This window comes from Larus michahellis, chromosome Z (assembly GCF_964199755.1).
Source record: "Larus michahellis chromosome Z, bLarMic1.1, whole genome shotgun sequence".
In the NCBI taxonomy this organism is placed as follows: Eukaryota; Metazoa; Chordata; class Aves; order Charadriiformes; family Laridae; genus Larus; species Larus michahellis.
The window spans coordinates 22,103,842-22,128,111 of record NC_133930.1 but is presented as its reverse complement, the minus strand read 5'-3'; the positions used below and the strand labels follow the sequence as shown (position 1 = coordinate 22,128,111).

Here is a 24,270-nt window from a genome sequence, read left to right as displayed (position 1 = left end):
CCCCTCCAAAACATACTATTTCAGTTTTCTGCTGAAATGTAAGAACATGAATACGTAATGTGCTCTAACCTTTACGGGAAATATAAAATAATTCTATCCAACACAAAGAACATGGTATATACCAGGTGACTGCCGTTTTCTAAGGGCTAGCTTGCTCTTCCAACACTCTCCTTATACAAATAAATTATGAGAGCCATTTGAACTTGCAGTTCTCAGGAGGTGCATGGTATCTAAAGAGCACCAGCAATGCCCTTCATCATTTTCATTAAAAGAGAAATCTAAGGATTTGGATTATGCTGCAAAACTAAAAAATGAAAAATGCCTGAAGACATCCATCTATGTTTCATACCAGTTGAAATCCCTGCATGTAGATGTTCACCTTGAAATGTATCAGCTTCCAGCATTTGGAACAAGATACATACAATGCGGCAAGAACTAGGTCCAACTACATGTTCTACAGTTACTTCTAAGTGGGATGTGAAAGAAGAAATTTTACTCACTGCAGACAACTGGTTGTCCAGCTTTGCTGATTATTGTAAGCTCTATGAGGTTTTTAATCCTTCTAATGGCTGGAGCTGGATGCCTTCCCTCCTTAGAAAAGCAGAGTTTAAGAAAGCAATCTCTAGGGTTTTCTTGAAGGACCTAGCATTATTATTAAGGAAATGCAAAAGCGGCCCTATGTGGAGTTTGAGGAAGCTGCTTTTCATCTAGAAACTGACAACTTCTGCATATCCTGACATCTTAGTAGTGGTGTAACAGCTGCGTGCACAAAGAATGAAAGACAGCCTGCTCATGGGGGCAACACAGCCCAAGACATGTTTCTAAGTGCGCTGCTGTATTTCAATGCCACTGGCATGAAATTTCCACTTTTTTTGCAAACTATATTTTTGTTTAAAGCTATCACTTAACTCTGGCAGCTGAGATGTATCACCAAGCATCCTCTGCTGCTTGGAAACTGTATTCACCTCTACTCCACAGAAGGTAAAAAATCTAGAAGTTTGTCTCTGGTCAAAGGACTTTGAGTGCTTACCAGGCTGCACTGGAAGACCTGCTTTGTGGCCGAAAATTAAGAGTGAAAGAACATCCCATTCCAAAAGGATCTCATATTGTCACTGCTTTCCCTTTTCTGAATAAACTAGTAGCCTTACAGAATAAATAAAAGTAGTTCCTCCTGGTAGGAAAATGTCATAAATAGAAAACAGGTTTCTCTAGACTTGCTTACTCCTTCAGCTGGGGTCTTGCTCATCAGTGACTAGCCTTTGCTGAACACTTCTTGCCAGCCTTCTCCACGGGAAAATTAACCCTTTCTATCCTGCAGCACCTCCTGAATGCCACAATCTGAGGAACTCCTCCTCCCTTCTTCTTACTTCCTTACTGTTTCCCTCTAAGTCTTCAAGTCAGCCATCATCTGTAACACCACTTGTCTCTCATGGAGCATTTTCCATCTCCTGGAAAGTTGTGAACAAGTAGTTCTAGGGATCCAGGTGGCTAGACGTACAGTACCAATGTAATGATGTCCAAGAGGGAATCTTTAAAGATTATTTTCACAGACTGGTACTTGTTTCAGTTTTGTTCTTTACGGATGATTTTCTAAAGCAGCTATACACAAAGCTATAAATACAAGGGTTTTATGTATTATTAATTTTGAGCCAGGTGTCACACTTCATTTCAGATGGGTTTGTATTTTGATTAAATTAAAAATAAATAGCTTCTTCATGTTGTCTTGGAAAATATTCCAACTTCCTAAGTTATCTTAATTACATATGTTGAAATACTCATGATTTCTCTTTATTTGAATAGGGTTAGCTAACTATTATTTGATGCCAGAACTGAGAAATATCTGGACAGATTAATGTTCTTTGTTTAAACTGTACAGAGACTACGTATTCATAGAATACTTACATTTTGGTGTGTCTAGTTTGAAATTTTATGTTTAATCATGAATGAACTTGAACTTTGAACTCTGCCTGTTAAAAATTCATATACACAAGTAAGCAAAAATTTTAAAAAAATAACAAATGTAAAGGAAAAATCTGTTTTGGAACAGTATTAAAAAGTTGATTGTTATAAGACAATTTAAAACATCAGAATTTTTTCTTCACTGACAAATGAACTAGAAGTCCAGCAAAGTGCTAGAAGTTAAGCTAATTCACCTGTTTTTTATAATATTGCCAAACTGGTTAACTAAACTCCATTTTCCAGTTTGACAAGTTAAATAGGCAAGATGAAATAATCAGATATTACATCATATTTCAAGAGTAGGAGGCACAGGGAGGACCTCGTCACTGGGAAGCACCGAATGTTCTGATGCAGGGCAGGTCTTGTTAACTCAGCAACTGAGCACGAGCTCAGCAGTGACAGGTTGCAAATAAGAAATGATGTGATAAATGAAGGGCTGTGTCAGTGCATGGCAAAAACAGAAGAGCATGCTGGATTCGAAAGGCGTATCTGGCTTTGCTAAGATACTTATTTAAATAAAACACTGAGGCAACTGACTGCTAATTTTGTAAAGAACATACGTGCTAAATATCTTTCGTCAAGCAACAATCAACATTGTTCAAATCAATGTAAGACTTGCTTCATGCAGGTTTAGTTTGTGAGCAAATGTCTGATCAGTTGCAAATTTAAAAAACAGACTGTGTTCTGTGCACTCCATGTGATTTTTTAGAAGGATGCACCCTGCATAATTCACAAGTAAACTGATCTGAATGATCTTTGTTAGCTACATCACAAGTTATGGCATCTCTCATTGCCTAGGTTTTGTAGAACAGCTTTTTTGACCTTTGAACATAGATCTGATAAATTATCCAAACAAATTACTAAGCTAACATAGCTGCTGTTTTAGAACAATTACTTTTGCTTGGAACATGAAACAGCCCTTTAAACATTAGCAGGTACAGAAACAGACCTCTAACAGTGCACAGGTTTCGGAAACGGCAAGCTCTGACTTCCATTTTATTGTCTGCTACACTCTAGATGAAGGCTGTTTGTGCATTCTGGGTTCTTAATCCTGTAAATGAGAGGTGCCCTAATTCTTTGGAATCAATCATCAACAGCACAAAAATTGCAATTAAGGTTTAAAGCACTCCTCAATGTGTGTTAAAGCAATGTATTGATTACAAATACGTGTACAAATGTATGCTTTGATGATAGCCCAATATTTAGTGTTAAATGCAGTGCTAATACCACATTTACTACCAAACCAAATCAGTTAAATACTAATTCTAACTCACAGTAATTTTTGTTTAAATCAAATCTACAGAGAAGTGATGCTGACTATTACTAAATTACTATATTGGTACTTCTAAGCTACAGAATCTCTGGCATGACATAGTCTCTAGGGCACCACAGTGTAGCACGCATGTATTTGGCAAGAACATGTAATAGGAGGCAAAAGGAAGAGAAAAGGCACAGGCATGGGAACATAAAACATGTCGGCAACACATGGAGTCAGGAGGGGTTTGTGCCTGAATTATTTTTATAACACTGCAAAGATTTTTTGTACAGAACTACATATAGTTTGAAGATCACAGATGAAACTGTGTAGTAGCAGCGAAAAATCACAAACTAGCCTGGCAGCCCTGCACTCTGCCCTCAATAAAGGGCACTGCATAGCCTTGATGCCCAGAGAGTAAACAAGGAACTGTAGCTGTGACTCAGTCCCGGTTTGATCTTCGCTTTCCCCTTACTCTACATATGATGTAATCTGTACCAGCCCTTCTCATGGTACACTTTACTTCTCCCTCCACCCCCGTTCAGCTGTGCTGACAGTGAATTAGGAGACAGAGCCAATGCTCTGTGCATTCCCTCCCACACAAAGAGCAGTAGCAGAGGAGCAGCAGCTCTCTCTTCTATGGCCTTGGGATCTGCAGCATAGGAAAAACGGGAAGTAATGGGACAAATTGGTGCCTCGATACTCCTCTGTGGATGCTGACAAATGCCTGTGTTTCAGACCTGAGAAGAAAGCTAAAATGAATAACACGGAAAAACTCTAAAGATGATGGCTTCCTCAAGCTCTCGATTTTTTATTTTTTTTTTTGAGTGACTTTTCTGACCACTTCCTTCTATTTAGACCTTTGTAGCTCAGCTCTTTATACTGGCAAGTTTTACTGCCCTTTCACATTGAGTAATAATCCTCTCTGGAATCATGCACAATTTACTATGCAAAATACTATTTAGTGCAAGCCAAGTCATTTGAGTATGTCCCAAATTTTCAATCCTGATTGTGATTCCAGACAACAATGGCGGAAAACACTTTGCTCAGAGAGCTGTTTATCCTTGTGCTTTTTAAATAGCATTTCCAAAAACTGTAAATCATATTCTGCAGCTTTTTGTGGCTTCAGGAATAAAATACTCATTTGCTAAGCCCTATTCTTTATGCAAGAGTGTACAATCTCCATGTCAGAGCTCTCATTTCAAACTTCTAAACCGAAGCATTTGAAAGAAGATAGAAGCAAAACTGTAATGTGCAGTCCCAACAGTGTCAAAGAAAGACCTTTCTAAACTGCATCCTATTCTGGTTAAAGGAACGTGAATTCTGTGTAAACTAATCTCTGTGACTGAAGCTAGTTTTGATCATACTATCTCTCAAATAAATAATACTTATGATCAAATAAATGGGAAAAGTGCGTATGCATTGTGGCAACCAAACAGAATGTAATTTCAGTGTAATTATTCGGGGGGGGGGCAAAGGGGGAAGAGAGGGAGAAACAATCATTGAAACCTTATGCTTATTACAACTCAGTGAAGTACATTTTTCCTCCCTTGACAAGGCGGTTGTCAAAACAGGTAATTATGGAAATGCTAGAAATAGTTTGAAAGAAGACAGCAGCTGTCACAAAAAGTTTCTTTTTTTAACATTTCACCTTCTATCCAACTGTGCAATTCAGAAGCCACTGAGTTTTATTACTGTGTAACAAGTACAGAATGCATGAGAAAAGCAGTCATTTACTGTGGTTTTCTATTTCAAACTATTTTCAGGCTCTTGACACTAATTAAAGGAACATGCAATTCTACCTTACTTCCCATGAAATATTAACATACATACACATGCATACAAAGCAGAGGTGAGGTTTCAATTTAAACTGAGAACACTTGTAGCTACGCAGCCCTGTGTGCACTACAAAGGAAGTGGCATCTGGCTTAACAATGAAGTGACTTCTAGTACAAAGATCTGTGCTCTCAGAGAAGTATTACTACAGGCACACAACTGCAGGTTATCACATTGGCAGGTTCAGAGATAAACCACCTTTCTCTCCAGAACAGTTTCTGTAAGCATTGCCATGAGAACCTTCTCTGGTTTTAACTCATGCATTTTCTGGCACCCCAAGATGGTCTGTAATTTTATATCTATCTCCGTTCTACAGATGAGGCCATAAGTTACTCAGATACTCTTGAACCTCAGGACACTGTTGGAATAGTGTGTAGCTACAAGGTCTATTATGGGAAAAAATAAGGGTTAGGTTTCTAAATACATTCAGGTACCTCACGTTACAGACAGTAGGATTCTTTAAAAGCCCCTGAAAATCTGATGCCCTCTGAAATCAGAAATACTGAAGAATACAAATAGCAGTTAGGCACAGAAAGGCTTAAAACCTCACTATGTGCCTGATATTTTTCAGGTTTGCTACATCCTTAAAAATATGCCTCTTGGTTCCTTCCAGGCTTAGAAGCTGAAGTCTCAATGTGTCTTAAGACACAAGATGCCTAAACCAATTTTGATATGACTCCCACTACCTATGTGGGGGAAAAAGTTGGCTGTGTGTTACATATGCACTGATGGTATAAAGATGAGAGACAGACAGAGACACACACTCTACTGAAGCAGGCACCAAACCCAAACCCTACAAGTAGCTCATGCATCCAACCCCTATCTTAAGCAGGAGCTGCACCAACAGAAAATAACAATTTCTTTCATTAGTATTTTTAATATATTTACATAATGCTACCTCAAATTTTAAATAAAGCACTTTTTTTTTTTTTTAAGGGACTGTGACCCAGAATGAAAACAGATGTAGAAAAGATGGCAAAGCTTGTTAATGCCATGCAAAGTTGCTATCAACAAAGCGCTGAGAATTCTCCAGAAGTTCTTACCAGCAGAACTTTGCTGGAATTCATGAAGGTACATAAAAAGACAGAGACATATCCACAGCGGTCCTATACAAGATGTTACGTTGTTTAACATCCTTTAAATTCGGGGAGTTCCACTTTGGTGATGGAATAGCAACATAAGCCCAAAAGGAGTCCTGAAGAGAAGGATTTTTCCCCGTCTCCCAAAAGCAGTTTTGCTTTGCTCTGACACCAAGATGTGAAAAATCCAAACATAAATATGCCATGGTTTAAATCAGGAATGAAATCTGTATCCAGAATAAAATCTGCGAGGTAGCAGTGTATGCGAGACAGCATGTTTCCATTTACCTTACAGTAGCTGATGAGCCGCACTGAACGTGGATTATGACTCAAAGAATGGAAGGGAATAGTCTCTTAAAGAAATAATTTACATGGATGGAACATCACTCCTATAAAACAACTGCTATATCCCAAGACAACTTTTGTTAATATATACTGACAACATTAATGCTTATCAGGTAAACTAATTTGCATGGAAAGTAATAAATTATTAAATCTGCTTCCACAAAATAGCATTTGATTAAAAATATTTTAGTATTTGTAGCCATTAAAACATTTTAATTAGCTGAAAACTATAAGCTCTCTAGACAAGAACACTTTTCCTATTTGCCCAAAAACATACTCCATACTTCTAGTTTCCTATATACATAATGAAGAAATGTAATAGTCTCCTTAATTATTCATCACTTGTTAAATTGTTTAAAATATAATTTGCAGCTGCACAGGAATAAAGGTAATGATAAATTTTCCTCAGCCAACAATAGATGATCATACACCATATAACTGCACAGATGACATAATGCTATAGTAATGCAAAGATATACACATACAAGCTCAGGTTCTCACCTGTTATAAAGCAGTATGTGTATACGCATGTGTCTGCACGCATGCATGCTTACTCTGGGTGCAGCCACGATCCAAAATTCTTGATCAAGATGGACTCCCTGATTACCATAGGAACAGAATTTGTCTAAGCCCAAGATAAGAATCAACTTGATCTGCATTCATTTGCGAAGTTATCGCCCTCATCATAAGTGAGCTGAGAATGAGACTTGGCATATTTCAAGCTGTAATAAAATCAAAAGGCAACCAACTGTTTCCAGTATCCCAGAAGCTGGCTTTTAAAACCCAATGCGTCCAACCGCTAACACGCTTTACTTTACTGGTCAGATTAGAAATAACCAGGGGATGACCCGCATTCTTGGGTTATGACTAGCCTAGTACGCAGAAGTCTAAGTGACCTCCTCCAAAAATGGGGAAAAAGTGGTGGGGCCGCAGGGAGGAAAGAAACCATTGAGTATGTGAAACACTTAAAACACTGAACAAGTTGACTTGTGAAGTCACTGGAGTGTTCTTCCATTAAAAAAAAAAAAGAATCTAAAGAAAAAGAAAAGAAATGTAAAGTAACTTCTTCTGTGAGAAAATGAAAGCTTTGCAATGGGAACAAAAAAAAAAAAAGATCACTTAGGTGTTTGTGGAAGACAAAATGGCCCGAACCCAAAACATTATCAAGTCTTAAGGACACCGTCAACAGACTTAGCTGGTGTCATGACCCAGCCACCTTGACCAGTGTAAGGAAGGACAACTCACATTCATTCTCATGCAGGTGACTGACACGTCATGATGATTATCAATGACAATTCATAATTGGTTCCCAAAATGTGGTCATCAGTGCTATTGGTAAGATCAGGAAGATCCAGCTGATTTGTGAAGCCATCTCTCTGCAATATTTTCAATTAAAGTTTGATCAGAGAGCTCTTCATGACACCTCTTAGCCTGAGCAGTTTGGCAAACTCTATGATCTATAGCTGAGAACTGAATAAAAGACAAGTTTGACAAATATAAAAAAAACCAAACATAAAATACTAAAGACGGATGGTAACTGAACAGAGCAGAGAAAAGGAACAGAAATTTTAATAAAGTTTAACATATGTCATTTGATATTAGAAAGAAGAAAAAAAAAAGATGATGGGCAAAGGACAGGAAAAAAAAGCAAAAACCATCCAAAAAAAGGGGGTATTACAGACCACAAAGGTAGGTCTCAATAGGCACAGCTCCAGAAACTTATGCTTTAGGAACTGTAATGCTGTTTTGTGGTGTTACAATATGATGTTGACAGTAAAATGTCATTAAAGCAAAAATGCAAAATTTGTGGACTTTGCATCCTTTTTCAGAAATAGCCTAGTCTCATGAGACACATGTGAGAGAACGAGGAGATTTGTTATACAGGGTTTCAACATGAAATATGGTCATAAATATTCCCTTGTTCCATTGCTGTCACACAGCAGTTTACCATATCAGCATTACTGTCAAAAAAGGAATATAATACAGAATAGCAGCCAGTAAAGTTTATGTAGCTAAAACACTAAAGCAAACCAGTCCTACAAATAGGGACCAAACAGTATTCTGTATGTACTTCACCAGTGTAATTATAACAATACTGTGGTATAAGGGTTTGTGGTGTAACACTTTGAAATCAGGAGAGAAGTAGGTCACAGATATCACCCTACACTAATACAGAATAAAAAAATTAATCTGCACTGTCACATATTTAAAACGCGACGGCTGCATTATTTTCAAAATATTAGCAAGAATTTTTAACGTACATATATTTGAACTACCTTTTCTTATACAAGAAAAAAACAATTTGTAGAGATTACTTGAAAGAAAAGATAACTACTTTTCAAATTTCTGGTGTATCACTTCTGCTCTGATAAGGTCAATGCGCAGCCCTGCAGGTAAAGTACCTAGCTGCTAAATTATTTTTCAGTTCTATTACCTCTTCAAACTGAAGGCATAAGCAGTCCTGTAACTCTGAATGCACCATTACTCCCAATAATCTTTCATTCTCCCTAAATTGCTTTTTCTGGAAGGTAAAACATTTAGAACCCTATTGACCCATGGTCCTCTCGCCTGTGGAGACTCCTTGCTCCCTGTTTTGAAGCAGAACCAACACCTCCAGCACCAGGAGGAGTTTTATAGCACAAATTCCAAACTAAAGCTGCCTGTGTTCTCCAGAGAAGGCTTATCTTAGCACAGTTATCATGGCAGTCTGGCTCAAGGAAATGACAGGACAAAAGATATGCAACACTCCCCATCTTCAAGTATCACATGAAGTGCTAATTTCAACAGTAAAAGTTGTATGCTACAACTTAGAATTGTATGTAGAATTGTTAGAATGAGCCAGAGCTACTTAAAAGGAGATAAGTTCAAGCTTAGACAGAACCAGTGCTGTAGTATCACTTCTGCACAAGTAACTAGGATGACGAGGGAGGAGAAAAAAAATTTAAAAAATTAAAAAAAAAAATCACACTTAATACTTCCCCAAATGTTAATGCAAAGAAAAGTTTGTTAATTTAAGTCCTAAAAAGCTTTGAGGATAAATTTAACTTAAACTTCGTCCATTCATGCATGTATTATAGCCCTTATTATCTCTACAACCTGAGTGGCAAGTGCGAAACAGAGGCAGAGAGAATTAGTTGAAAAGCTGTAAGTTGTGTGGGAGCTCATTTCAGCGAGTTACAGCTTGTAAACATCAGCTGAAAAGCTTCCCCAGGTCATCCTAACACAGAGGTAGGCAGGACAAGTTTTCACAAACCAGTATATTCCAGAAGACCTCAGTGACCAAATCTTTGTCTGGAGCATGCCAACATAGCTTCACTGAATTTGACACAGTTATTCCTACTGATGCAAGTATCTGCCTCTGTGGGTGTCAGTTTGAATATTTGTAGTAAACTATGCCTCATTTGCTCACTCGTTCCTAGCTGGTGCTTCACAACTCGTAATGCAAACCCATGGCGTGTAGTACATGTGCGTGCATCTGTATCTGTACAGATCAACAGTCAGACTCATTCCACTCTCTAGAAAACCATCAGCATGAAAGACTGTGGGGTATTTCCCTGCTTCATACCATTAGAAACCACCTACAGAAAAAAAATCATGGCTGCAACTCCCCCATCTCATTAGCATTGTAAAATCTTAGTGCAATTTGTTTTCCTGTACTGATGAATCCACTGGCAACTGGACTTGAAACCTGCATTTTAATGTCAACTACCACGAAAAAAACCTTGCATTAATACATAGAGGACCTATTTTAAAAGTTCATAGCAGCAATTTCAGAATTCATTTAAGTAAAGAAACTCATGAATGGCCACAATCATCTTAAAGTATCTACACGGGTCATCTTAAAGAATTCACGTAGATAAAAGTAACAACTAAAGAACTTCGGAGTTTATATTTCCATTTGTTTTCCTTTTTCCTAAGTGTTAGATATCTAGTCTGTGTACAATTTTGTCAATTAGGCAAGCAATATATTAAATTCTCCCCCAAAAGTGACAAATTAATGGAGAGATTAGTCCACTGTAAATTAATTATTGTAGTTTAATTACAACAATTGAAAATTTAAAGACACTTCATCTCTCTCACCTCAATGGTGGGTGGATCGTTTCTCTTTTTTCTTATCCATGCTGCAAAAGAAAATTCAAACAGATTATTTCAAAGATTACAGACAGGATTAAAGCTCGAAAATATGATGAATTTGTAACAGAAAGCAAATGTTGATATAAAAAATTAAAATAGAATTTGCCACAACCTGGAAAGCCGTATTATTTCCCAAAATATAAAAGACCCAAGATGTTATTTCCCGTGTCAATACTCTCAGGGCTCACGGCCCAGGCCTGTTGTTGAGCTTGCTACACAGCACCGAGCTTCACCCTGAGAAAATGACAAGATGACTGCTGAAAAGTACCACTCTGGAGAAAAAGGAATCCTGCATATGCCTCAGGCATTGTTAAAGCTGAAAACCTATTTATGTTAGTGCCACCTAAAATTCCTGTACAAGGATGCATAATACAGCCCCAAAAGTGACTGAGGGGCTGCGGAGCCCCAACTGCACCTTGACCTGCCGCTGTGTGGGACTACCCGCTGCATGGAGGGGGAGGTATGGCAACCAAGGGAGGGCTCCCTCCATCTCTCAGTCAATTCACACTGGAAAAGACAGCAGAGGAATGAAAACAGTGGCAGCGACAATTGTCCTGTGGCTCGGGTTTTCCATGATGAACCAACACTTATACCCGCTCCCACTGCAAACGCTGTCGGCTAGCATGGGACTGACCGGAGGTGGCAACCCAAAGGGACTCCACTGCAGACAGAGAAGCGGCACTACATCGGGTCTTGCTTCATTCAGTTCATGAATTATTTGAGATAGCTCCAACTATTACAGGCATTATTTAGATAAACAAGTTACCTGACTGTGGACAATGCAATACCCGTCACACTTTAAAAGCATCACTACTATAGCCTTTTTTCATGCCTTTTCAGTCCACACAATTGGTAGGTACTGGGTTGTATATTTTGTAGACGCTTGTCTTTTCCGCTCAAAATTTTCAAATGAATGAGTAGCAGAATGCAAGTGGCTAGTAATGAACAGAAGGACAAACATAAGGAAAGCCAGTTCCAAGTGCCGAGACATGGCAAAATGTTCTTTTTTATGTTTATTTGGATAATTAAGACTTTCATTACTGTGCTTGAAAATTAGAGCAAAAATGACATTTTCATTATCACCCAGTCAAACTCCTGATCTGACCTGTAGTTGTCTATAAAGTTTCAGAAATGCTTTAAGAAGGAACTATTCCAAATTTTAATTTTCTAATACCATCTGTGCTGTATTTTGAGGGGAACTAAGGAACGAGTCAGACAGCAAGTCCAAAACACTAAAAGCTGCATAGAGTCATAACGTCACCTCACTACTGAAAATGCAACTACACACAGGGTAAAACACTAACACCACTCTGCTTCAGCAACATTATGAAACCGGTTTTAGGAGGAATAGCTTACAATTAATATAAGAACAGAATTAAGAGAGACAAAATGGCATTACATAGCTTGGAATTTGGCCGTGATGGCAGCGCCAACAGCCTTAACTCACAGTTAATAGTAAAACACCTGTAATGATATGAAGGCAAGGTATTACTTTTGGTTCTTGTCTATCAGATGGCAATTTCTGAAGACGGGCTCTTTTACATGAAATTCTCAAAGATCTTTTCTTAAAAGCAGTCCCTGCCGGCTCTTCTCAGAGGTCTTTTCGCCCTAACAAAGATTAGATCCAAATTTGCCATTGTGGAAAAGCAACTGAGCACTGAACAGTTAACATCACCTTTTCTGAAAAAGTTTTATTACTGGAAAGAAAAACAGCCCATTAAGATAATCCAAAATACTTTTTATTAAATCTATAGAACTAGAAAACATTTTGCATGTACTTGCAGCATTTTCAAACATGTAAATTTTATGACAATTTCCAAATGCAGAATCTGGTAAGATCAGAGACAAAACTGGCACAACTGAGACTGACACTTCCCAGCTGGCAGCCTTGTAGACAATCTTTGTCAAAGGACCAGTGATGCTATTAGAGAAAATTATAGCACATAAGCCTTTCTTCCTGACTGAATTCATCTTTGTCCATACTTTGCAACAGTTCCAACGTCATCAAGAAAAGCAAGAAAGTGGTAGATATATCACGTATAGTGAAGTAGGTATACTAAACACTAACCAATAAAAGATACAGCTGAAGAAAAAAGTAGTTTAAAATTTTTTTGTAAAAAATTAAACCATCAAAATTTAAGGGATTACTTACAACAAAGTATCATCTTCTGCCTTGCTATGCCTTGCTTATATTGCATGGAAGTACAGTACCGATGGTTTCAACTCTACAGCTCTCAGCACCTAAAAATTCCTTAATTTTTTTGAAACTGACAGTATTTTCCTAAAACACCAGCTGCATTTTACCTGATCACAATTCGTGGTTCTTAAAGAGAAATTCTTAAAACTTGAAATCCTACAAAAATTAAGCTGCAGTTAGAAACTATTGCTGAAATATAATCATTGCAATAGATTTTCTTTCAATAGCAGATGGGACTTTTAGGCAGTTATTTAACTAGTGATTTTCAAATGAATGGAATACTTCTATTAAAAGATTTTATCATTTAATTATCTGCCTTGATTTAACAAGCCACAGACTGAAGAGTGAAGGGTAACACAATGACACGTGTCCTATGAACAAAAGCGGTGAAGCAAGGAGCGTTACACAACACATTTTCAGTCATTAGTTGATCTCAATTAGTACCAACACTCAAAAGCAAAAAAACAATCCTTAATTTAGGAAGATTTCACATATCAACATGCCATTATCAGACTGTACCTATTTAAATACATAAATAACGCACACAGTTATAACATGGTGCTGTTTTTCTTTCCATCTATAACAAGCATTTGAATGCACGCTTTTATAGGAGCTATCAGCCTTCCTTCTTTCTAATAAATGTCAGGACCACAAATCATTTTCAGTTTAACCCTAAATAAAACTTGCTGACACAAAGATTGGATACTATTTTCCAAATTACTACAGGTAAACTCATTTTAATATCTCTAATGAGCTGCATTAGAAAATCATTATTTAACAGAAGATTCCTTCACTGCAATGTACCTGAGGGAGAAATACAGTAACAAAATTTAGGAAAAACTCTTTATAGCTATAAGATGAAGTTAGTCAGCTTTAATATATAATATTCCCTCTGTGTAAATCCATTTCTGAAATATTCTATGTAGAACACAGATCAAGATACACTACAAAATTAAAAGCAGAGAAAAAATCATCTGAACTGAGTTTATTTTAGTATATTATACTTCAGCATCTAATAGTTTCATCAGTCTTTCAAAAGCAATACATTTTCCTAATATTTACCTGACCACTCCTCAGTCTTTGGGGAGAAGAATGGGAGGACTCCAATATAGTTAATCGCCACCAGTTTTCAGGTGGTTCCCTTTCAGACAGAAAATTTTAAAAGCCTTTCGATTTTTTTTGAGTTATCAACAATATTTTGAGCATCCAACACAAGGTTCAAAAAAACCACCAACACCTCATAACTCAGGCATAAGAGAAATTCATGGTAACAATTAAAGGAAGAATGAATGTATACAAAAATATAACTAGTGATTTACTACTGAGTTAGAACTAATTTTAACAAAATCTACTACAACTAAATGATATCTTGAAATTAAGACATTTTGATTCTCTTTGATAAATATAGTCAGTGTATATATTTTAGCAATGGAAAAGCTCTCCCGTCTTTCTTTGAGCTCTTCATTACACTGTAGTCAATGCAGCTTTCCATTACTGAACAGATTTATACCACAGTTAAACATTTGTTGATGGAAACCAGGCATCTATGTCCTTTATTACATATTATTTGAACACCATATGCACACATGCATATATTTAATTAAAAAGTGTCCAGTGACAGTTATAGCTGGAAAAAGATTTCCACGTGAACACTCACATTTCCTATGCCAACAAAACAAAATGCCCTCACCATTGTCAGCCCAGATATTTTAAACCTGGTAAAGTCGAGAAGGTAACATGTATGTACAGAGCACAACCAATACATTCTTCCCTGCTCCCCAAAGCTTTGTCAAAATGAATCATTGCCTCCGTTTCAAACTAATTATGCTGCTGCTTCTAATTTTATCCGGATGGCACTTCCTGCATTCTGTACTCATTGTAATGCTACTTCTGTCTAAAAGGAATTTTGCAAGATAGCTGGATGTTTCCTACCTTGAGACCCTTGCATTCTTTCATCAGCACTCATTTGCATTCTTATTAGTATGCATGAGATTTTCATTGAACTTTAAGACTCCTACTGGCACATGACACACTGTAATGAACGTAAAAGTGAGCATGCAAATTAAGACTCCCATTAATCACTAAATGTTATCAGGAAAGAAAAAAAAAAAACAAAACTAGGAGTAGATGGGCAATAAAATGCTGCATGAAGCATGCAGTCTCTTGAATGTCTATAGGTAGGTAAAATTGCTGATGTCCTCTCAGCAGGACTACTGACATGTCCTGAGGTAAATTACACATTCTACAGTAGGTGAACATTCAGAACTAGCATTACAGAAAGGTTATCTGTTGTGCACATCCCTGCTGCCCACGAAAAAGAAAAGCATGCACACCCACATTGTAGTAAAATATAAGAGGCTTCACCTAAGCAAAAACAGGTAATATTCGCGTTGTGCATAAGGATTAAATTCTAAATTGAAAACTACATTACAAAAAGAAAGAAACATTTGGATTTTTAAAAGGAAAATCAACGTAATTTTCTGTGTACAAATAACTAACACTAAGACTAAAGATAACACAGGGGATTATGATTCCATTTCTTTAATATTGAGCATGCTTCAGTTTTACAAAAGCCTTAACAGACATTCAGAGCTTTTGTAAAATTCACAGGTCTGAGAAATTAAGAAATTTAATCCTGTGGAGCACTTAAAACTAACATCTTTAGGAGAAAAACTCCAGGCAAACCCTTCAGGAGTAAGCCCTCTGCCCTGTATTGACTAAACTCTCAGGACTAAAACACAGTTTGTTTTAGTCTCACACTGCTCTCGAGAGTCTGAGAAACAGCTTGCACAGATTGAGTCTGTATTCTGGATGATTGGTTTACCTACTTGCTTTATAGGTTTCTACTTGGTCTCAGTTACCTTATTACATGTTTATAACTTGATAAACACAGCATCAAAATCAGGCCCTCAGTTTACCAGCTGTCCAGGCTGAATGCCTTAGATGCACAATGCAATTTAATTCAGCTGCCTTCAAATTTCTCTACAGCCTGCTTCCACTCCTTAAACAATCCTTTATCCCTGGTTTTGTTCAAGTTCTTCTCAGACAACTCATGCCCTTAAGTATTTCCAGGGACAGTACTTTTATTCATTTCATTCACAAGAGGTTTCTTTTCTAGTCAGCACAGTGTCATGTAGGGAAGCAAGGGGAGGGAAAGTGTGCTAGGATGATTGCTTTTAAATCAGGTGGCCATTACGAATTATCCACAAGTGAAAAAAATTAGTCCTGGCAGAACAAAGACAGCACAGGTGAAAGCAGTGCTCTGCAGATCCCAAGAAAAAGGAGAGGAAATGAGGCGACAGACACCTTAGTACAGTCCTTAAAGTAAAAAGCCTGAGAAGGCTAGGCAAGAAGCCTGCTAATGCTGAACCAGCCAAAACTGAAGCAGAGAGGCCACGAATGTCAATGCATAACACAGGATTTGGAGAGAAGGCCCCTGGAGATGAAAGTAAACATATGCCCAGCAGAGAGGATTTAGAACAATAACAATCCACAACATTTCCAGGAGTAAACAGAAATCAGAAGTAAGAAGTATTACAGAGTCTTCTAACCTTATATTCTTCTTCTACTGTTCAGATAAAAGAGGAAGTATTTTAGAAATCCTTTTGCAAAGTCTCAGAGTATTTGATGGAATGATCAGCATCCATGAGAGCACAAAATATAAAGTGAACGCCCACCGAAAGAATGCATTGGGAAATTTTCATGAGCCTGGACAGAAGATACAGAGTGAAACTTCAGCACGGGTCTTGTGGGCCTGGGAAACTCCTAGACAAATCTTAAAGAGACAAAAATAGGGACAGAATTGTAATGAGCCTTTCAGCAAACCATATCTAAAAACCTTATTTTTAACTGTTCCCCCTCAGATAACTGGCTTCTATAGTATTATTTGAATTCTCTACTCTTTCCATTCTTTCCCATTTCTTACTCATTTAGAATTTTTCATTTTACAGGAGGCATAAAAGAAGTAGTGATGAACCGAACTTCAGAGCATCCCACATCCCTTATATATATAGCAGAGGCACATTAGCTCTTTGAACAGCCTCTATACCCACAGCAGAAGTACCAGTTTGGGCTTTTAAAAGTTATGTTATACTTCCACAAAACTGTGTGTAATGTTTAAGTTGGCATTGGACAAAAAATACAGGTTAGCCTTTTTTTGTGGAATTTCCATACTTTTATCTGTCAGAAACATGCACTACACACCTATTCTGCTTAAGAAATGCACAGGGCAGGGGAAGAGAGGGGGCAAAGATGCATGTATCATTTCTCTCTGCTTCTAGAGAAATTCAGAAATTCCTAAAAAGACTGTTACCTATCTGCAAACTGTAAATTTTCCTTTTCTCTGTGAATTCCTTCTATTTGGTGTTGACAAAATCACAATGAAAAAAACTAGAGTTACAAAGATGAGGAAGTTAAGCTTTAGAAGTGTAAATGCAGCTCATAAAATGGGACAGGCCAATTGTCTTTTGTTCTTTAAAACAAACCTGACTAAGATGTCTTGACTTGCAAAAGTGCATCTCAGGTCTGCATCTTTTTAGACAAGTCCATACTACAGGGTACCTAACCCTTAACTCCAAGGTCCCTGTACTGGCGCTTGCCAAAAGCATCCTTCCAAACAGCTGTACCTTCACATGTACCACACTGTCAAGTCACATGGATGTGTGCTAAGGTTTCTGAAGAGAGATGTAGTGCAGGCTTATTAGTGCTACACCGATTCCAGCAGTCCTAAGGAACAGTTCATACAGCAATGTGGTTCAACCAGTCTAAGACCCTTTGTGAAAAGGGTGATTAGCCCACACTCATCTGAGACAGTCTGACTGTCCATGTTGTTTTCTGTTAATTCCAGCCAAGTGCAGGTAGAGACTATTTGATTGCATTTTTCGACATTTAAAGGCAGCAGCAGGTCTTAGATGAGAATTTATTTACAGCAGAGCAGAGTTACCTGAGGGTTTATATATGCTTCACAGTGCTTGTGGTGCAGAATGATTGCACTGAGGTCACAGAGACCTAAGATGACCAGCAGTGGCTGGAGAACTTTTGGATGAGGAAGTAGAACTTCAGAAAGTTGGATGAGGTAGATAGCCATTCAAGCATCAGGTAATTTAGTAAGGACAATCCCACCAGACTGCTGCCCTCCTTCAGAAGACAGCTATCTTGGACTAATAAAGAACCAGGTGCAACTAGATGAAGACTTGACAGCTAACTGTGGGTACTGCCGTAGTACAAGACAAAAGCTATTGCTACTGTGGTTTCAGCACAGGTGGCAAATGCTGTTAATAGGGCTGAAACACCTTTGAGAAGCATTTAGCTGTTGATATTAGCCTTAGTTGATCACAAAAAAAAAGTCATAGGAATCAGTGTAATGACAATGATAAAATGCAAGATTGGGAACATTTGATATTTCTCTACTGACTCCAAGAAGTGATATAATGAGTATTCTCTTACCTCAGCATCATCTCCCTCAGAGAACAACAGCCAGCGCAAAGGAAATAGAATGAGGTAAAGCAAGTATATTGAGATCTCTCCTCAAAACACACTGTGGCCTCCATTAATTTGCAGCTCACTGACAAACCAAACTACAGTATTATCTGTGTATGAGAAGGATTTTTCTTCCACAAATTCTTGTAATCAATTTTCGAACTCATGCAAACTTCCATCAAGCAGAATAATGAATGACAAGGAATTCCACAGTTTAACTTCATACTGCTTAAAATTTGTTTGCTCTAAACCTACCAACTCCTGGGAGATGTCTAGCTATTATTCTCCCAAAAAAAGCATGCTAAATATTGGGTAGACTATCTAGTATTTCAGGGGTTCTTTGCTTATGCCACAGACTCCTGGATTTTAAGCCATGTTTAACCCTACACTTGGCTCGAGCTCCTACAGCCTCAAGGACCAACATATACTCCCTTCCCTGCTTTCTCTCCTTCTCCAAGGGCTGCTCAGCTAATCCTAAGGAACTTCTCTAATCTCCCTGAATTTCTTTTTATGTCCCAAATTTTCCGATAAAATTTTCATCAGTAGCAGTGAGGAAAAACGGTTAATTATTAACAGGTTCTCTAACTCCCTACAAGATTGTGCAAGGAAGAGTATAGGAAACCAAATGCCACCACCAAAAAAAAAGAGCCCCATCACTGTGCCACTAATAATTCAGCTGACCTACAAATTAACACTGCAGTGAATGCATAATTAGGAAGTTTAACACAATTAGTTTTGGTTATTCTATCATATCCCCCTCAGGCACAAATATTTTCACATTTAACAGGAGAAAGTCATGATCATACAGGCTTTATTTACATTTTTATTAAGTACTGACTTCCTAAACAGAATTTATCCTATTTGTAAAGGTGTTACTTTAAGAATTCATAATAACTGTGCAGCTAAACAAAAGCCTGCATTACTCAAAATGAAAGATAACGGATAACCCATTCACATAGTGAGGCTTTCCATTAAAAATACTGAATCTACATTCAATGGCAAAGTTATCTTGAAATACAAGGAAAATATTCAGGATTTACCTTCCCACTCTGTTGGAAAGTCACCCATTTCATACTGATATGCTTGACGATTTATTGCTTCTACAAATCTTCTTTCTGGTATAATCTGCCCTATAAAAAAGAAAGAAGAAAAAAGGCAGTTAAATACATTTCTATATAATATTTAAATTGCTAATTATGTTATTGTTTTGAAAGAACTGTACTTATTCATACATGTGCAATGATGTCTACTGGATAAAAATGAAGGATTAAAAATATTGAGAAAATTATTACCATCAAGATGCCAATTTGAAATACTATGCGTTTCAGTAACTTTAACAAAAGCTTGCATGTTCTACAGTTGAATTGGACTATTAACAACAAATATATTTCAAGCCAAGTTATCCACCTTGCTGTCTCCCTCCCTTTGAGAATGCTTCTCTGAAGGACCATCGATAAGCTGTTTTTCCCTTCACCTGGCTATCTTCCACACCATTGCTGGGCAGGGATGAGAAACTTCATGCTGTTCTCGAGTCAGAACCTATCACTGAAAGTTCACTCACTAGCTTTCCAAAGCGGTCATCATCTCCAATCACGGGCAACTGCTCTGTGCATGTGAGCCTTTTCACATATGCTTGCAAACTAAGTATTTCCTAAGTTCAAAACAAAAACCATTAGGTAGCTCTCTGACAGGGAACATTCAGTATATTGAAAGGGGAGCCAGTGCAGAGAATCTGTATCTACATTCCACCCACAGATTCTACTACTGCCAAAGAGGAAGAATTAAGATTCAACAAGTGATGTAGCACACAGCAGACTGACTGTCAGATATCATACTACTGTTCAGAGAAAGAGTATTTAATTTGCTTTTTAAATTAGCAGATACCGGAAAGATGTGCAAGTTCCCCATCCCTCACAGGGAAAAAAACCTAACAACATTCCGCAGGCTTTTTCTCCCAGTTTTTTCCCTTCCTAGGAGGCTGATACAGAGAAATTTGACATTTTTAGAAAACACAAACATATATCTGCATAAAATATTTTCTTTCATAATGATGTGATTAATGCAGTTCACTCCTTCAGTATGCTTTCAATAAGTATTTCAAAAGAAGTTACTTTAAAACTGACTGCAGTCAGGAGTTACAATTCACCCATCTCTGGTTAATAGCTAAACTGCAGACTATTGTTCATTATTAAATAGCTAATACAATAAAATAAGAATTTGTATAGAAACTGTAATTCCTTTTCTAGGTACCTTCATTAGCCTTATTATTTTTATTTTTAAGCAATGCAACATTTTTACTATTTCAGATACGCCATCAGGCAAAGAAATTAGTGTAGCATAATTTCGTTTCCAAGATTAGATATTTTTAATGAGCGTTCAAAGATATATGATTTATACTTATTTGTTTTATAAGTACACAATTCCTATATACTGAACATATTTTACTTCATACACTTTCTTTAAAATCATTTCCTTTCAGCAATAGCATGGGTAATTCCATTTCTCAAACTCTTTATCTACAAATCAAAACAAAAATACAGAAACATTTTCTTCCCATACAGATTTCCATAAAAGCTGAAGACCTCTCTAGTTCGGTTTGATGCCATATCAGTCTCAGAATTAACACTATTCTGCATAGTTGGGAAGTCACTTGATGTTACTGTTAGCACAACACCTTTTAAAAAACTGTCCATAATTTGAGTCCTACACAGGTAGAACAGTCTGAGTAAACCGGCATAAGCAACAAAGAAGCGTATTTTTCTACTTGCTACCATGACTTGTGATTGATGTTGTATCTTCATACATTCTCAAATAAAACTTTTTAAGGTAATCTACTTTTAACAAAATACAACACTTTTTATTCTGCTGCAAGCTTTCATAAGACACATGTAAAAAATTAATTCTCCAGATCTCACAGTCAAATCAAATTGTAGACTCAAACTCAGAAAATTATTTCCCAAAGATCGCATGTTGAAGAATCATTACACAGAAGTGCTGGTGGTTTTTAAGCCTCTCTGCACTTGTGATGCACACACAACACTAATTAACTTCAACTGTCTGATCTGCCTTGACCTCTAGGTTTCTTTTGGCAGACCTCCACTGACAAATAATTTACTTTTCTATTGAAGATCACACTGAGGCCTCTTTAGATGTAATTAAAGCCTTTTATGGTTTAGAGAAGTGTTTTTTCTTATTAAATATATTGACTGTTTTACTTTATGTTGATTAATGCAGTCCCAGGTTTTCAAATAAATACTGTAGTCTTTGCTACAGCAACTCAGGAAACTTCATTTGTAAGTATATACATATGAAGCAATTACAAATAGCAATCTAAGAATCACTATTTACACTTTTAACTTTAAAACTAACCTCACTTTCACGTGACCAATTGATCTTAGAAACACAGAACCATTAATACTTCAAACTGAGGTCATATAAAACCCAGTATATCCAAATAACAGCCAGTAACTCCTAAAACAAAAAGCAGATTACTTCCGAAAGAATCTAACAGATGTACAGAATACTCACATAGAACACTCCAATATAACATTATTTACACAAGTGTTGTGGTTTAATGCCAGCCAGCAACTAGGACCACGCAGCCACTTGCTTACTTCCCGCATGGCGGGATGGAGAAGACAATTGGGAGAGTAAAAGTGAGAAAACTCACGGGTTGAGATAAAGACAGTTTAATGAGATAAAGTTTGAGATAAAGACAGCCTGGCCCAAACCAAAACAGTAAAGCAAAAGCCATGCATGCAAGCAAAGCAAAACAAGGAATTCATTCACTGCTTCCCATCAGCAGGCAGGGGTTCAGCCATCTCCAGGAAAGCAGGGCTCCATCATGCATAATGTTTACTTGGGAAGACAAAACACCATAACTCCAAACGGACTCCACTTTCTTTCTTCTTCTCCCAACTTTATATGCTGAGCATGATGCCGTATGGTATGGAATATCCCCGTGGTCAGCTGGGGTCAGCTGTCTCAGCTATGTCTCCTCCCAACTTGTGTGCACCCCCAGCCTGCTCACTGGCGGGGCGGTGTGAGGAGCAGAAAGGGCCTTGACTGCTTCACAACAACTGAAAACATTAGTGTGCCATCAAGAGCGTTCCCATCCCAAACCCAAAACACAGCACTATACCAGCTGCTAGTAAGAAAGTCAACTCCATCCCAGCCCAAACCATGACAAGAAAACACTGAAGTAGCCAAGATTTGAAACTTTGCAAGAGTTACAAGGAGGCAAAACAGCGAAGAAGCCTAAGTAATGGACAGATCTTTCATCAAGTGACACAGTATTTACACATTTCACATTTGATATTTTCTTACTGTACATATTTTCTCTAAGCCTTTCTGTCCTAGCCCATCTGAAAGTCAATGTATGACGACTGAAGTGAATTTGTATAAAAGCCTGAAAACAAAGAGTTTAACAGAAGTTAGGCAGCGTGTCGGCATGAGAAAGGGATAGCCAAAACCAGCAAGAGAAACAGTAAATGAAATGTGAAGGAGTAGCAAGTGACTTAATGAATAATTTTCTGAATTTCTACAGCCCTATCTATAGACTATAAAGCCTAGAAACTAAATTATATTTCACAATAAAAACATGGTTAACTAGATATGCACAGATGTTATAAATAAGTATTATAATTTTTCAATTTCTTCTAAGGAAAAGCCCCTCTTCTACAGACAAAACATGCTAGTTGTTTCCCCTGCAGTCACTAAATCTGATATATCCACATTTGCATTAAGAAAAGCCCACTGAAGAACCTTCCAGATCAAAATACAGTTAAATAACAAATCATCCCAAACTTGCATTGTTCTATAAGCAAATTATTAGTCTTCCCATATCAATTTCTTAAAACAATACACATATATACACACACACTATTTTAAGGATCTCCAGCAGCCCTAGATAGATTTTCACTGTTTACAAAATTGTTATTTGAAAAATATTTCTCTGCTAACCTCCAAACCAGTTTGTCAACTGTGTATACCTAGAACAAACTATGGCACATATGATCAGTGAGAGGTGAAATGGGACAGGGAACTGAATGTTTTTGTACCTGCACTGAGCAAGAGCCCCTACCAGCTATAAATTACCAGTACGTTTTGCAGTCAGCGATGGAAACTGGATCACCCTCTCACACATGGGCATGCATGCAGCTACCCTGTTAAAGCAACAATTCACATCTCCCACTCAAATTGAATGAATCTTGGATGTTCATGAGAATTCAGGACCAGGACTCTTTTGGCTTGCTGATTTGTGGTAGGAGTGGTAGGAGTCCATGGAAGAAAGACTATTAATTACTTAAAGAAATTTTTTATAAAATGCACTGAGTGAATATGCAGCCTTTGTTAATTTAAGACAAATAGACTAAATTTCAGTTGCACAGCACTGCTGTAAACTTTATGATGAAACAAGCATTTTTAAAGCATACCTATTTACTGAAGCACTATGTAGTCTGAAAATATTATATTGTACTTCATTTACTAACAGTACATTATTTCATGATCAGTAACACAACACGAACTTTACCTACTGAAAACAAAGGTTTCTAAAATTTTTTTCAGCAGTATCTTACAACGCTCACAGAATGGATCCCCCATTTCTTTCCTCTTATCTAGTAACACCTCAACAAACTCTGTAGTTCTTGCTAAATATGAAGCAGTATTTAAGTCAGCAAAGCCACTGAACTATCAGCAGTTCTTCCCACAAAGCAGAGAAAAAATTATTTCTTCTAGAGGTAATAAAAAGTAGATTATTTCTCTATAGGCTGCAGGAGAGGCCCATCACCTTCAGAGCAAGATATGAAGTTCTTATCTCTATTGGAGGAGAAGGAAAAAAATAAAGCCTGTTGTGAAGAAAGGGAAAAACAAGCCTTTTAAAGGTGAACATTAATTTGTGCAAGCCTAGATCCCTCCTCTCCACAGATTTTTTTTTTAGTGAGAGAGCTTGTTCATTGGTGGCTGTCTTCACGTTACCTTGTGTT

General features: G+C 37.3%; 1 protein-coding gene across 2 annotated transcripts in view; it reads right to left on the bottom strand.

Annotated features, from left to right (window-relative positions):
* Positions 1-24,270, bottom strand: part of NDUFAF2 (NADH:ubiquinone oxidoreductase complex assembly factor 2) — a 69,393-nt gene that overhangs the window by 3,836 nt on the left and 41,287 nt on the right. For both annotated transcript variants that reach the window (XM_074569058.1, XM_074569057.1), the window contains 2 exons: positions 19,324-19,413; positions 10,555-10,595 (listed from right to left, as the gene is read on the bottom strand). In XM_074569058.1, the coding sequence (XP_074425159.1) occupies positions 10,555-10,595; positions 19,324-19,413 (131 nt within the window). The remainder of the gene's footprint in view (positions 1-10,554; positions 10,596-19,323; positions 19,414-24,270) is intronic.